The 15,694-nt window shown below is 54.9% G+C and overlaps 4 protein-coding genes across 4 annotated transcripts; 2 read left to right on the top strand and 2 right to left on the bottom strand.

The window, feature by feature from the left end:
- Window positions 1-130: 130 nt before the first annotated feature.
- Window positions 131-2,419, top strand: AB675_3028 (Anaphase-promoting complex subunit cut9; the record flags this gene model as incomplete). Its single annotated transcript, XM_018143046.1, has 2 exons — window positions 131-227; window positions 276-2,419. 2 exons carry the CDS (start codon window positions 131-133, stop codon window positions 2,417-2,419), a joined length of 2,241 nt encoding a protein of 746 aa, XP_017997787.1.
- A 490-nt stretch (window positions 2,420-2,909) lies between these two features.
- AB675_3027 (Isocitrate dehydrogenase [NAD] subunit 2, mitochondrial) lies at window positions 2,910-4,173 on the bottom strand (the record flags this gene model as incomplete). Its single annotated transcript, XM_018143045.1, has 3 exons — window positions 2,910-3,232; window positions 3,287-4,031; window positions 4,081-4,173. The coding sequence occupies 3 exons, from the start codon at window positions 4,171-4,173 to the stop codon at window positions 2,910-2,912; spliced, it is 1,161 nt and encodes a 386-aa protein (XP_017997837.1).
- Window positions 4,174-7,870: 3,697 nt separating this feature from the next.
- Window positions 7,871-8,650, bottom strand: AB675_3025 (Chromatin modification-related protein EAF7; the record flags this gene model as incomplete). The annotated part of the gene is made up of 1 exon (XM_018143044.1): window positions 7,871-8,650. The coding sequence occupies one exon, from the start codon at window positions 8,648-8,650 to the stop codon at window positions 7,871-7,873; it is 780 nt and encodes a 259-aa protein (XP_017997884.1).
- Window positions 8,651-8,999: 349 nt separating this feature from the next.
- On the top strand, window positions 9,000-14,020 carry AB675_3024 (uncharacterized protein; the record flags this gene model as incomplete). The annotated part of the gene is made up of 4 exons (XM_018143043.1): window positions 9,000-10,539; window positions 10,578-11,555; window positions 13,112-13,435; window positions 13,485-14,020. 4 exons carry the CDS (start codon window positions 9,000-9,002, stop codon window positions 14,018-14,020), a joined length of 3,378 nt encoding a protein of 1,125 aa, XP_017997860.1.
- Between the last annotated feature and the right edge of the window lie 1,674 nt (window positions 14,021-15,694).

Genomic DNA, 15,694 nt, shown 5'->3' with positions numbered 1-15,694 from the left:
ACGCGACGAGCGAACTTTACCCAAGACACATGATGCTGTCCACGATCGTTACGAAGAGATGACCTTATGACACCCTCCCAGGTTGAAGCAGAAGGAGTTGCCCGGCATGGCGACGCGGTCAACAGCCAGCATGGAGAAGTTTCTCCGGTCATGGCGGCAGGATGCAGTAAACAGAGGGCAACACGACACTGCCGTCTACATAGGTGACAAGATACTGGCGCTGTCGAGTAAGGAGAGTCCCCATACTGTCTGGCTCGGCCACTGACCTGTACCAGACCTAGACTCAGACGCTTTCTGGCTGGCCCAAGTCCATTTCAGCACCCGCAACTACACACGAGCACTCTCGCTGCTGTCACGCAAAGATCTGATAGAGCGAAGTCTGTCCTGCCGCTACCTGGCTGCAAACTGCTTCATCAAGCAAGGCAGATACGAACATGCCCTCAATCTCCTGGGCGAGGACGACCCAGTCCAGTTCATTCAGACTACTACAAATGCCCGGCGAAAACTGGCACATGTCAACGGCACCGCCAGACATGGTCCAAAGACCGGACGGGGTCAGAAGGACCGGATAGATGTCAGCGAAGAGCGGGATCGAGATCGGGAACAGGCCAAGGAGTTGAGGTTCGAGGCAGGAATGTGCTACTTGAGAGGCCTATGCTATGCCAGAAGAGACGCCTTTGATCGGGCCAGAGATTGCTACAAGAATGCCGTCAGGATCGACGTCCAGTGCTTCGAGGCGTTCGAAGAGCTCATGAAGAACTCGATGATGTCGCCCGCCGAGGAACTGGCCTTTCTTGAGGAGCTCGACTTCGACTCGGTCCGGGTGGAAGATCAATCCAGCCTGACCGAAGCGGCAGATTTCACAAAAATGCTCTACACCACCCGCCTGTCCAAGTATACCTCACCGGGCATCTTAGCTCATGCTACCGAGACCTTGTCAACCCACTACAACCTGGCCTCGAATCCAGACATGCTGTTAGCGCGAGCTGAGATGTTGTACACTCAGTGTCGCTTCCACCAAGCATTGGCAATCACTACAGAGATATTAAACACGAAACCCGAACCTGCATCTATCCTCGACACATCAGACAGCAATACCGCCGCCGCCCTGGGACACAGTAAGCAGCTGTACCCGCTTCACTTGGCCCTACTTTACGAAACAGGCTCGCACAACACCCTATTCCACCTATCCCACACACTGTCCGTCCACGCTCCACACGAATCATACACCTACCTAGCCATTGGCACATACTACTTCGCCACAGCACGGATAGCAGAAGCACGTCGCTTCTTCTCGAAAGCCTCCCTGATGGACCCACACTCAGCAGCCGCTTGGATCGGCTTCGCCCACACTTTCGCCGCTGAGGGCGAGCACGACCAAGCCATCGCCGCATATTCGACCGGTAGCCGCCTCTTCCAAGGCAGCCACCTCCCGCAAGTCTTCATGGGCATGCAACATCTCGCCCTCAACAACATGCAACTCGCCTGGCAATACTGCAGCAGAGCGTTCGAAATGAGCACTGGCGTAGCCAAATCCTCCTCCGACCTTGAATCATTCGACCTCAACAACAGCCTTTTTAACACAAAAGACATAGGCTGCGACCCACTGGTCCTCAACGAGATCGGCGTTATTCTCTACCATCAATCCAACCTCCCCAACGCAGCCCGCCTCTTCAAACGCGCCCTCGAGCTAGCATCTAGTCTAGGCTGCAACATGACCGCATGGGTCGCAACCCGTGCGAACCTAGCACATACATTGCGGCGACTAAATCGACTCGAAGAAGCCCTCGCAGAGTTCGATGAATGCCTCCGAACAGCCACAGGCGGCGCCTCGCCATCGACCAATGTCTTCGAGTCATCGACTCACCCTAACGCAGCCTCCTTCGCCGGACTAAGCATCGCCGACGCCGCAACCTCCAACACCAGTGGTCAAGCAAGCGGCTACGACGAGCGGAATCTGATTGGAAGTATACACACCAGTCGCGGGATCGTCCTGCTGTCTATGCTGGGCCGCACTAAAGACGCCGTCATGGCGCTGCACGAGGCAGTGCGTGTTCTGGGTGGCGATGCTGGTGGTGGGGGTATTGCTGGGACGTTGTTGGGGCGGGCTATTGAGATTTGGGCATTGGAAGAGGACGGCGAGCAAGACTCAGAAGACGAGAACGATGCCGAATACAATGCCTCTGCAGCAAACGTCAATGTCCGATCGAGAAAAGCCGTTGGTGGTGGAGGAAAGAGCAGGAACAACCCTGGCGCCGTCCCGGACGAAGGAGGGTATGATCCCACACACGGCGGGATTCTGGTGCTGGGTAAGGGCAAGCGGAAAGGAAGACAGATGGACTATGAGCGGACCGTAGCGAGCGAGCTGGATGGAGATGCAGATGAGATTTTGGAGGCGGCGTATAGCAGTTTGCGGTGATGCTGACTTTGACCTGTCTTTGGGTGTGGGAGAGATTGGAAAGCGTTGGCCTATATCTTGGGCGTTTGCGGTCTAGCATGGGCCAGCCACCTGGCGCTGAAAACGCTGCATTTTGGGATTCGATACGAGCCCTCTGATGAATGAAAAAGCTTGAGAGCTGGGTAAGGTAGTCCGTTGTTTTTTGGCATAACTAGGAAATCGACATCCTTGCCCTCCGCTCTTGCATTGGTGTGTTTACCCCTTCTTCAAGGTCTACGCGTCAATGGAATGACTGATAACGAATTCAAAAGGCAGGCCGAAGTAAGAAGGAGAGTCGAGGTTGACACGGAAATCAAAGTCGGGAGGGGAGTCGAGATAGAGAAGTCGGAGTGATGTAGTCGATCGATGATGCTAGTTATGATATCTACAAAACAATGGGCTTCACTTGGCCGCCTCTCGACCAACGACGTCGTTCAGCACGTACACACACAGCCAGCTCCAGTCCTGTCGCTCACAAGTTACCAATGATAGCACTCGCATACTCACTCGTCTTGGCCTTCCCGCCCAAATCTCCTGTCAGAGCCTTGCCTTGGGCTAATGTCTTGAAGATTGCGCCCTCGATCTTGTCTGCTTCGCCCGTCAAGCCCATATGTCTCAGCATCATCATCGAGCTCAGTAACAGCGCGGTGGGGTTGGCAAGCCCTTTGCCCGCGATATCGGGCGCGGAGCCGTGTACGGCCTCGAAGATGGAGCATTCGTCGCCGATATTGCCGGAGGGGGTGAGGCCGAGGCCGCCGATGAGGCCGGCGCACATGTCGGAGAGGATATCGCCGTCTGACGAGGTGACATGTTAGTGAGGCATTATGGGGAAGGAATTGGGAGACTTACAGAGGTTAGGCATGACGAGGACCTTGTCCTGGTATGGCCCTGGATCGGTGGTGATTTTCAAACAAGCATTGTCCAGAAGTTCTGCGTCGAACTCGATATCCGGGAAGTCCTTGGCCACGTCGCGAGCAGTGCTCAGGAAGAGACCATCAGACATCTTCATGATGGTAGCCTTGTGCACGACTCGGACCTTCTTTTTGTTGATGTCTTTGGCGTATTGGAAGGCATAGCGGAGGACGCGCTCAGAGGCTTCTCGTGTGATGAGCTTTATGGACTGGACGACGCCGTCGACTACGACGTGCTCGATTCCGGAGTACTCGCCCTCGGTATTCTCTCTGATCAGGACGGTATCGACGTTGTCGTAGGGAGTCTTGTAGCCAGCTATGCTCTTGCACGGACGCACGTTGGCGAAGAGGTTGAATGTCCGGCGCAGGGTCAGGTTGAGAGAGACGTGGCCCTTACCGATGGGCGTCGCGAGGGGACCTTTCAGTGCGACGTAGTTCTTCTGTATGGATTCGATCGCTTCATCCGGGATGACGGTTCGGCCGTCCTTCAGTCGGGGCGTGACATCGACGGGCTCCCACTTGATGGGGACCTTGGCGGCAGAGTAGATGTCCTTGACTGACTGCGCGATCTCGGGGCCGATGCCGTCGCCTTCTATCAGACTGACGGTGTAGTTGCCGTCTGAGCCTTTGGTGCCTTTGAATTTGGCGACTTTATCTGGGGCTGGTGTTGCGTATGATCGGGTCTGTGGATATGTTAATGTTGGCGCATACTTGAGAGTAGGTTCGACGTACCTGGAGTGTTGGAATGGCCCATCGTGGCTGCTGGTATGCTGCTGTCCGCAGGCATTGCCTAGTGGGAGCTGCAAGAGCTCGGACTGGTATCATGGCGGGCAACTTGAAGCTGTGGACAAGCTCCGCGGCGTGCTGTCAAGCTGTGTTTGTGGGCCTAGGAGCGTTGTCGCATGGATTGTGCAAGGGAGCAAGGTCCTGTAACACTGTCCGCTGCTGTTGCTGAGGAGGATTTGAGCTCTTTAGTAAACTGCGCGGGCATGAACATCAGATTGTACCCGCGGGAAGATTTGTTCTGCGAAGCTTCAAAAGGACCCGCATGTGGCAGCTGCAGGTCAAACTTGCCGGTCGGTACGGTGGCGGAAGAGGACTCATGGCAGCATTTCGAGTTCCGGACAACAACGGCTACTGGCCCGACAACATGGTTCAGGAGTCGGACTTATATCAATTGCACATTGAACAACATCTAAGCTATGTCGACGGTATGGTAGAGTCATCCATTCTATTCTTCTGTTCCACTCTCGCAATGCCCAGAATGCAATGACGACAGTAAATGCCAGGAGCACAACATGGCAATGGAAGTCGAGAAGAACGTGCTGACACACTACAATCTGCGAGTTGCACAACCAGCGGAATGGCCGGCAGAACTGGACGAGAGCGAAGACGAACAGCCTGATGATATTGGAGTCCGGAGATCAAGGTCGCGATATTCTGCTCTAGAACGAAGCGCCAGTGACCGGCGAAGTGGTCTGATCGGTGCTCAGAAAACCAGCGACGGCAGGTCAAATCTGGTACAGAAGGATGAACCGGATCCATTGGGCGCGCAAGGGACGGTCGTTGGGTCGCTTAGATCCAGAGGTCTTCCCATCGAACAGGATTCTCGACTACGGAACAAGTTTATGCTTTCGTCAACCACGTTTTCTCCGGCATTGTTTCTTTCACAAGCACACCATGACGCGTCAACGGATGACCTGGTCCGAGGCCTGCAATTCCTCAGCCAAAGCATCGATCAGAAATCTGCGTCACTGAAAGTCCTGGTGGAAAGCAATTTTGAACGCTTCGTCAGAGCCAAAGCGACCATCGACAATGTCTACACTGAGATGCGAGATCAAGGCATAGAGCGTCCAGCAGAGCGACCGACCAGCCCTCGACATTCTCGAAATGTCAGCAGGCAAAGCGGCATCCACTATCGGAATTTCAGTAGTGCTAGTGCGGCCTCCGCTACTGCTGCCACAGCGAAACCCAGCAAGAACGCTCTTCGGAAGGAAACGGACTATGGCGTGCAAGGCATACGTGTGCCCTTGCTCGAAGTCGCGCAGAAGGCTGAAGATGTCTGGGGTCCAGCTTTGGGTGGGAAAGAGCGAGAAGCCAGCCTGAAAGCGCTCGCCGAGGCGATTGAGAAGGAGCGACCACTGTACGAACTTGGAAGCGAGCTACGTTCCTCCATCAAGCACAGAGATTACGAGAAAGCTGTTCAGCACTACAGTAACGCACGTTCCTACGCAGCTCAGGCCAAGGCTCTGGCTGATCGAGTGACGTACAGCGGCCAAAGCTTGACCGATGACCAAGTTCGTACCATCCTTGTGACCGGCCGTATGTGGGCAGATGTCGAAGAGCAGATCACACTGCTCAAGCGTGATATCTGGAAACGGTTGACCAGCATTCAGACAGTGCTACCACTTCCGGGAGCTTCACAGGCCGAAGAGCATATGGAATTGATCGGCATCCTGCTTGAACTTGGAGTCGACGACAATCCGATCTGGGTCTGGCTTCTTAGTCGTTATGACAATCTCAAGAATAAAATCACTGCCATCGTGGAGCGCTCACGTGTGGAGATAGAGATTTTGCGGCGACGACTGGCCGCAACAGAGCAACGAGATGCTCGTTCTACAGCAATATACCTTCGACAAGCTGCAAAAGAGCACCCAGACGCACTCGATCAGCAACAGGTCGTTGAGTTCTGGGAGACAATCACGACATATTTGACCAAGCTGCTGTCAATGTCCAATGGATTGCTCGGCGAAGTCGTCGATTTCTGGGATTCGGCGAAAGCTTTCATCGATGGCCACAAGCAGAAAGCTCTGCCTACGGGATTCGAGGGCGAGTCTAGAAAACACCATCGACTCTCTGATGCAGGTGTGCGCGATCTGACAAATGGAGCCGTGGAGCTGGCTGAGCTGCTACGAGATGCTGTCAACAAGCTCTTTGCTGAGCCGCCGACCGACGATATCTCGACTTTGTTCTCGCCCACTTCCGCTTCCGCGACCACACCGAACACACCAGCTGGACTTTCCGCATTCTCGCCTACCGAAGGCCGTATCGGAAAGCTCGACAAGGACAACCTTCCAGCACCATCACCTCGAAAAGGTGAAGCATGGGAAGACTTCAGCTTCTGGCCGCCGCACGCAAACTCCGTTGGCGCCGTCCACTACCTGGTCAAACTCCTCCACCTGGTGACAGCTGCCGCAACAGAAATGGCAGCCATGTCGCCCGTCTCCGGCAGCTCACAAGTCAGCGATAAGATCCGCGCAACCCTCAGCGCAGCACGCGAGCGAAGCGTTCGAGCATTATGTGACGCCTGGAACAAAGACAGCGAGTACTGCAACGGCCTCGAAGACTGGTCACGAACGCCAGAAAAGCGCGACCAAACAAACCTCCCATTTTTCTTCGAGGCTTTCGAGAAAAAGATCCTCTCCGGCGTCCAACAAGTCCTCTACCTATCAGACCCTTCAAGCAAAGCCAGCTCGAACAGCATCATCGCGCCTCCCCCATCAAAACTCCTCCAAATGGTCCGCACGCAGTTCGTGAGCAGCATCTACAAAGCCATCACGCTATGCTCGAGAACGCGCAGAAAGTCGACGACAGCGAGGAAAGCGAATGGATCCTCCCCACCGCTGCCACCACATCCGACGACAACGACAACAGCATGGCCGCCCCGATCCAAGTCTCCGACCGCAACATCCGCCTCCTCCTGACCCTCTCCAACCTCAAAGCCCTCCGCAACGAGCAGGTGCCAGCGCTGGTAACGTTCTTCGAGACATCCTTCTCCGTCACGCTCACCGAAGAGTCCAAAACCATCCGCGACGTATTCGGGCAGATCGACGCGAAGCTTTTCCAGGCGTATACTTCCTCCACTGTGACCAAACTCACTGAAACGATCCGCGAGGGCATCAACGCGCCAGACTGGGCACCCAGTACTGGAAAGCCAGATCAGGTCAGCCCGTATATCTACACCGTAATGATGATCTTGGTGATGGTGCATACTGAGGTCTCAACTACTGTTGGTAATAGGAGCAGTGACAAACCGAGTCCTCTATTGCACGAGACGCTGACGTACCTGCTGGAAAAGATCTCTCAGGCACTTCTCGACGGCTTCAAGTCCCGGCAGCCAAACACATACACGCTTCCGGCGCTGATACAGGCTACGCTGGATACGGAGTTTATAGCGCAGACGATGAGTCAGTATAGTAGTCCCAAGGCGGGGGAGATCCAGGGACAGATTTATCAGGAGTTGGATGGGAGGAGTGATAATAATGCTCGAGCTAAGTTGCAGCAGGAGTTGGGGGATATGAGGGTCGTGCTTAAGCGGCTGAGGGAGGGGAGTAGGGGGAGTTTTGGGTGTTTTAGGAGGGCGAGGTCTGAGAAGGAGGGTGAGAGGAGGCCTGGGAGGTCTGAGAGAAAGGGTGTTGCGGTGTAGTCAGTGGAGTTCCTGCCCAGTGATGCTTGAGCTGTTCTGTTGGAACTCCAGCGATGGATGGTAGATGTTCGCATTTGGAAAGTCAAGACTCTGCAGTCAACCACGTCGTCGACCTCGCCTTGCACCTGTTCCGCCTCTGCCGCGTTTGGGTGCCCCACGACCGCGTCTTGTGGTGGTCCCTCTCTTCTCCTCTTCCTCGTGCTCTTCCTCCTCACTCGAGTCTGCGTCGTCATCATTAGCTCCGTCGTCTTCGTCCGCAGCATCCTCCATCACCTTGTCCTCATCTTCAGGTACCACGCTTTCCGCCTTCGTACTACCAGGCGTGGCCATATCCACCTCCATCTCGCTCTGCGCCAACCTAGTCAGCCGCCCACTCTTCCTCGCCATGCCCCTGCGCCCGCCTCGCCCAGTCGCTGACGGCACAGGCGAGCTCCGTGCTTCATCCGTCTCGGCGACTTCGCTCTGCTCTCTCGCACTCTCCGCTTCTGGACTTTCGCTCCCGCTGCCGTGACTATCGTCAGGGTTGAGCCGGCGCTGCCACATTAGCGCTTCGAAGTCTGCTCCGGGGAGTTCGAAGTCACGCCAGTACGCCCCTTCATCGTCTCCCAGGTTGGTGATGTCAGCATCCTCACGCTCGTCCAGGCCTGGGAGGTCGTAAAGCTGGTTGAGTTTTGCCCATATCTGAGCGGTGCTTGTTGCGATACTGTGCTGGTTTAAGTCGTTCGATATGGCGATCATTCGGAAGTGCTTGTGCATGCCGACTGGCTTATTGGTGATGATTGAACGGAGAAGGGCTGTTTCCTGGTCTGGGGCCCATTGACTAGAATCCAGATCTGTAGACTGTGAAGTCGAAGCTTGTTGGAGCGTGGTGGCCATGGTGAGTCTTTATATAGGATTCTTGTTAGGTGCTTGTATTTGGGAAATCATCGATTGCAAGGTGGGAACCACAGCGCCTGTCGTAGCGCGTTGATACAACAGCCTGTTCGTCAAGGTCGAACAAGGAATTGAGCACGATGTTGATGGGAAAGGCCAGATGAATTGTGAAGTTGAAAGGAAACCGCCGGCGAAAACTCGGCAAGCCTTTTTCGGCAAGTACGCGTCGCGTCATCTTCTTTCCCTTCGCGCCTGCAAGTTGTTGCCAGATTCCGAGTCGCTTCATAGAAAGGCAGCAAGCACTTATACGAGATCTCGCGGGCGACAAGATGATGCGCAACTGCATGCGACGATGCAGCGCCCGCCGGAATCCAACCCTTTCACCACAGCCGGACTCATAGCATTGCCGCCCCTCAACACACAGCCAGCAGATGAGTGGGATGGCTTCACCTTCACGGAAAATCTCGAGAGTGGCACGTTCTACCTACCAGATACCAAGAGCGAGGCACTGCCGCTGCTACAGCCAGAGACATTCAAGCTCTCAGCGGTAGACGCAGAACTCGAGTCACTCGACCCACCCTCCTCGTCTTCCTCCGCGTATGACACTGCCGAAGATGTCAGTCCAGCAGCGGGAGCCGATCCTGCGCCGGAAAGCGACAATGAAGACATATGGATCCTACCAGACGTCAAGAATGCCCCACGAACGCTCAAGCTGACCAGCTGGGACCACTTCCACAACGAGAGCTATCGCGAGCCCGCCTACCATTACATCTCCGAAGCGGGCCCACAAGTCCTCGACGCAATCCTAGCAAGCGAGGGACAAGACGAACAGTACAAGACCGCGCCCCCAGACGCATACCTCGACGCTCTGTTCGAGCTAGCACTTGGTAGATCGTCGCAGTATGTGAGATGGGATGAGAAGCACCAGGAGTTTGTGCCTACGGTGCAAAGACTTACAATCTCGGGGTATAGTCCAGAGCTGATTGAGGACTTGAGGTACTCGCTAGATGTCACGGGTCGTACGATGCGTATTGCGAGTTCGTTGGACGTTCACGATGGGCGGACTACACCCGGGCAGATCGCTTTCTACAGTGCTGCCAGGGCGATTCTGGCGGCTGTGCAGGGGTATTTGCAGCAGGAGAGAGCAGATGTCAGAACGCCTGTCCAGCTAGCAGAGCTTATCGAAGGTCCACACCGCTTTGTGGTATGTGTTGGGACGCTGTTGAACACGGTCGCGTGCAGTGGCGACGATGCAGCAATCCTACGGGATGTGCTCCAATCTGTGCCGTCCATGGTCTCGCTGCTGCCGCGGTACCGAGGACTGTTTACTATCCTGCTCTCTGCGATAGCTGGTTCCGTGTTAGCAAGGCTCCGATCAGATCTGGAGACTCCTCCTACGATTGATGCTGAAGAAGTCCATGAGAACCTGGCTGTCTCGAAGCTGCTGTCTGAGGAGCTCTCGCAACTCATTGGCGAGATCCGGACTTCAAAAGCACTAGTGTCTGCTGCTGCCGCAGGCGTAGCTCAGTCGGATGGTTCGGCGCTTCCAAGGAATATCGAGCTGGGCTTGAAATACTCTTGGCAAGAACTCGCGAAGTTCCAAGAACAAGTCAATTTCGCCGAGGACCAGTTGTCTGTCACAGAAGATCTACCGGAGCGCAAAGTCGATGCTACAGCGCCCGACGCAGCGGAAGAAGGCGCTTTCATGACTTTTCAGCCCATCGACTTCGGAAGCCTCACTCACCTGAGTTTCTACGAAGCCCAAGCCGCATTGCAGGAAAAGGTCTTCCAGTGTTTGACTGAAGAGTCCTCGAATGTTACCACAATCGATTCAGTCCCATTTGATCAGGTGGTCGAACTCTCTCTCGCACCATTCATAACGGCAGAGCACCGTATGCTTCATTCGCCGTACTACGAGCACTGTTCCAAGACAAAAGCCTACCCACAAATCTTGCCCAACTGCAAGACTTCCAACTTCTTGGTAATGGTCCGTTCGCCACGCGGATCAGCATCGCGCTATTCGACACAAGCCAAGCCAGTGGCGAAGGCCGACGAAGAGACGGCAACTCGACCGGCTTGCGTCTCGCAACGAGAGATACGTGGCCGCCAACTAGCTCTGAGCTGCGTATGGTACTAATGGGCATCCTACGAGAACATTTGCCCGAAATCAATGGACGTCAACAATTCGAAGACATCATCTCTTTCTCATTGCGCGACCTTCCGGAAGAGGCGCTGGAGAAGTGTCGCGACATAAATTCCATCTACGCCCTCGACTTCCTTCGAATGCAATACAGATCTCCAACTGCTCTGCTCGCGGCAGTGATCACACCTCGCGTGCTCGAAAAATATGACAGGATTTTCCAGCACCTTCTGCGCCTCATGAGAGTGCAGCATCTGGCTCAGCACTTGTTGCGCGAAGTTAGCAGTAGAGCGCCTACCCAGGTTTCTGCTCCAGAGCATCGTCTGCGACACCGGATCCAGCATGCGATATCCACCCTGGCGGACTATACCCACAACACAGCTCTGCGCCACGGCTGGCTTGCATTCGAGCAAGTGATGGCTGCTGTGCAGACTAGGATTGACGCCGGCGACTACCACGGCACACTACAGACCGGTCGCTCATTGGCTCACCTCCGTGATGCTTTGGAAGCGATGCTCGACGACATGCTTAGAGCGCTGTTGTTGAAAGAGAGGCAGAGCAAGTCGAGGAGATGCATTGAAGAACTGTTTGGGGTAGTGCTCAGGTTCGCGGCATCAAGACGGCATGACCACCAAACAACGAGCAACAATGACGAGGCTGCGGCGCCGCTTAAGCAGTTCTCGGACGGCTTCCGGGACTGCTTGGACAGGATCAAGGAGGGTCTGGAGAAAGAGGAAGGCTTGCCTCAGCATTTGCTGTTGAGGCTAAGTATGTCTGGCTGAGATCATTCAACGATGCCTATCGCCCATTCGAGGAACTGAACTTATCGATTGCGCCCACCATCAACGATACAGTCTTGTCTATCTAATACGGACCTGAAGCGTTCATCATGCTGTCGAACTACGCAGAGAATAGACTTTTGAGCGTCGAGCATTTCGAGAGTCCTCTTCGCACCGTCAACCTGTTCACGCCTGACGAGATTGGTGCCAAACCAAGCTTGACCTGAGAATTGTCGGTGCGCTCAAAGAGCCCGGAGGTCGATGTCAACGTCCATATATGACCACGTGCGAGGTGGTATCATACTGTAAGATTTAGCGGGGTGGCCCGAATCGCGGGCTTGAAGCTTAATCGGGCGCCCCACCACACCCGCATCCTTCACTTTGCGACGACTTTACCAGAGCACACCCCGACGGAAAACTGTCTGTCCAGTAAGCTGGATCAATACGCGGTGATACGAACGGAAGTTCGTCTGTGCGCTCAACTTTGATGTGTCCGAGCCTTCAAACGACATAGTAGCTCAATCTCTACCGATCAGGCTGAGATCGAGGAGGAATTCAAGAGACCGGTCAGAAATGCGGCTAACACCCTGAATACGACTCGCATGCATCAATGGCACCTTTTCGGCACAGGCCTGCTGGAATTGGTCAGTCTAAGGGCATTGTCAAGCCATGCGACGCTACATGCAGGCTAACGATGGTGTACTTGTGCTGTACCTCGCTTTGGCGATTGCTCGAGCTCGAACCCCGCCACTTCCCGTGATAAGGCAGGTAAGTCCCGCCTCAGCTCGTTGCTCCTGCGACTGCGCTTTTCATCGCATGTAGCTGTATACGTGCTGCTGCGACATGCTGTCGCTATGCTACCTGTCGTTCGCTGCACTGCTGTTGATCGAGTACGTTCTGGCTCAGAACAGTTGCTACTATGCGGCAGGCAAGACATTGGGTAGTGCGGTGATACCGTGCGGAGATACTAGCGATGGTGCACAGAGCGCTTGTTGTCAGATCGGCGACCTTTGTCTCAGGTGAGCTCGAATCAGAATTGTCTCCAAAGCAGATCAAGGCTGACCTACTTGCTACAGCGACTCTGCGTGCTGGGACTCCAATACAAATGTCACATACCTGTCCGGCGTACGTTGACAATCGCATGCGATCTATGAAAGAAGGAGCTAAAAAGGGCTACAGTGTACGGACTCGGCGTACGCAGACGCCTCTTGCCCGTATAAGTGTGGACCAGACTTCGTGAGCAAAAGCTTGCCAGGCTCGACGTGCTCAGAGTTGACCTCAAGCAGAAAATTTATACTGGGTCGGCCTCTTCTACTGCGGCTCAGTGGCCCCAAACCAATGGGCATGTATCACCTGTCGGCATCTTAAGTAACAGGCAGTCTGACTCTGATGCAAGGCATGCAACCATCCGGAAGACAACACTCAGAACATTGTGAGACCGGCCGAGGATTTAGGAGCGGCTCAAGTATGCAGCACAGATGCCGTTCTAGCATTTGGTACGCTCGAGCCGAACACGATGGAACGAGTACTGACCTACTCGCGCAGCTGCTCCAGCCACACTCGCCCCAATCGTCCAGCTCCCAACCGCACCAAATGGCCCGAAGACATATTTCTCGCAGGTCAATCCGACCTCGTGGACGCCGAAGCCGGGCTACACACCGTCTTCGACAGCTAAGGGATCTGCTTCGGTGCCTACTTCTGTTGTGCACATCACCGTCACGGACACGGCACAGGTGACTGTTTCGGTGCCAGCTCCAAGCACCACTTCTCGCACGCCCAGCACCTCCAGCACCTCCAGCAGTCCGAGCGAATCCACAGAGGCAGCCACTACTGTGTCCAGCACTGCGGCAAGCAGTGGAAACACCGGGAGTAGCGCGAGCACAGGCAGCAGCGCACACGGGCGAATTCGCGAGCACAGCCTCAGGCTCAGCGACCGCATCACCTACGCCCGCGCCAGTCCCATCACCGGGCGGCCTCAGCACAGGCGCAAAAGCCGGCATTGGAGCCGGAGTCGGCGCGGGAGTGCTCGCCTCTATCATCGTCTTAGCACTCATCTGCCTTCGCCGTCGCCGTCGTAATAGAAACCCCAACCTGCAGAATCCTCCAATGAGCACAACCGCACCCTCGGCCATGAAATACACCTATTCGCCCGCACCAACCGACCCGCCGCGCTCGGATGGGGAGGTGCCGCCACGATACGCGCAGCCGTCGGAACTAGATGCGGCCAATGGCAGAGCCGGGACGGAAAGCCAGCAATACCTCGCCGCCAGTGCGGCCGCTCATGCAGGTAGGGACAGCAATAGGTGGTCGAACAATACTTCCAATACGGTCTCTTCGGCGAGTTGGGGCAGCAGCCCGAGGATGGGCAGTCCATTGCCGACGACAACGGAAAGCGGCTCGGAGGCGCGGAATGTGGGCGGGAGGCAGTATCCTGGTGTGCATGAGCTAGGTTGAATGGGCATTGTTCCTGAACATTAGTCCGACGGGACGAACATGGACATGTGTCGTGCTAGGACAGTGATCTCCCTATGATACGGAGAAGCCGTGTTAAGCAAAAGACGAACGGTCGGTCCTTCGCGAGAAGGCAGTGTACTGCATCTCCAGTGGTCTATATCTACTTAATTCACCGGAAGCACGATAATAGGCAATGGGTATTAAGCTACGCTGACAGGCGGCTGGCTGCGACCTCTCCTTGGACCAAGCGGTCATCCGGTATCACCAGGAGACAAGTTGATATCGCCAGATGCGAAACTCACTATCTTCAGCCACGGAAGGTCAAGTTTGTGAGCAAGATGAAGCTCACGTTCTTATGCTTCCCAACATGCTTGCACCATTCTCCAACGAGAGCCAAGCAGAATCGTCTGGTCTAATCGTCGCTTTTCCCAACTCGATTGAAAGCAGTGCCGCCGCTCATCATCAGACCCCTCAGAGCATGCATGAAGATCTGCTCGAAGCCCAGAAACTTCAAGATGCACAACTTCACCCTTACGCTTTGCCGTACCGCCCAGTCAATGAGATCGATGTGTCTGTTCACACAGACACTGCCTGCAGCGGCTGCGCTTGCCGCGGGTCTCCAACGTGCCTTCCGTCCCAGAGGTAGCAGTACTTCCACGGCAGGCGTGCACGACTCGCACCTCTCTAACACTGCAGATACCTTCTCTTCAGGTTATTCTCCCCTCTCACCTCAGTACCCCGTTCATGACCACCTCGCTCCAACATCTCCCCTTGCTCCCATGATGGAGGGCGTAACCGACCTATGAGATGACACAGAATTTCAGGAGGAGTTCGTCAGCTGGGCGACTTCGCAGCTCGAAAAAGAGACCACAGTCTCACGCTCACTGCCATTTGCCCTATCCTAGGGGCCGCTCGCTGATCTGTTTGATAAGGGACAGATCCTCGGTCCGGAATGTCTTCCCAAATTACTGGCTCAGTCGAACGTGACAGGCGAGAAGCTTGCTGAAACTCTGCCTTCCAGCACTGACTTCCCACGATCGATCCCTGACGACCGGCTTGCAGTCTATGATGCAAACACGACCATTGAAGATGACAAAGAAGGCTCCTATGTTGGCTCTGGCGCGAGTGCCAATGAGGGTGCAGCTGCACGTTTCACTCGATTGAAGAACTAGGTAGGATATTGGACTAGACAAGACATGCTGCTACGGTTTTAGGATGAGGCCAACAAGGAGGATGCAAGTATTGCACACCATCGAGTGCTTATGTTTGTCAATGAGCACGATCAGAGGTACGCCTAGCTGTGAATGTGCAATAGCTAATTCACAAGTCACAGCTCCTGGGGCATGAACGTTGCCTTGCTCGTCCTGCTGGAGAAGGTGTCTTGTGGTCTTACAAAGACGTGCTACATGCCAGACAGTGTTGGTTCCCATAAACGGCACTGATCTGATCACCTCCACGCGGTTCTGCCATGGTCCATAGTTGACTGGAGTATCAACAAACTTGCTACACAAAGCTGCCACACAAAGTGAACGGAAAAGCGGTCTGGGGAGGACGCTGCTGGTGCCACTTGTGCTTTGTTGAAAGATTGTACTTGAGGAAGCCCCTGTCGCTGCAAGAGAAGACACATCCTCTGCATATTTCCTTCCTCCACTATTTCCAGGAGATCGATTCCGC

The sequence above is a fragment of the Cyphellophora attinorum genome (genome assembly GCF_001299255.1).
Source record: "Cyphellophora attinorum strain CBS 131958 chromosome Unknown Contig21, whole genome shotgun sequence".
Lineage (NCBI taxonomy): Eukaryota > Fungi > Ascomycota > Eurotiomycetes > Chaetothyriales > Cyphellophoraceae > Cyphellophora > Cyphellophora attinorum.
This window is presented reverse-complemented; position numbering and strand designations above follow the sequence as displayed.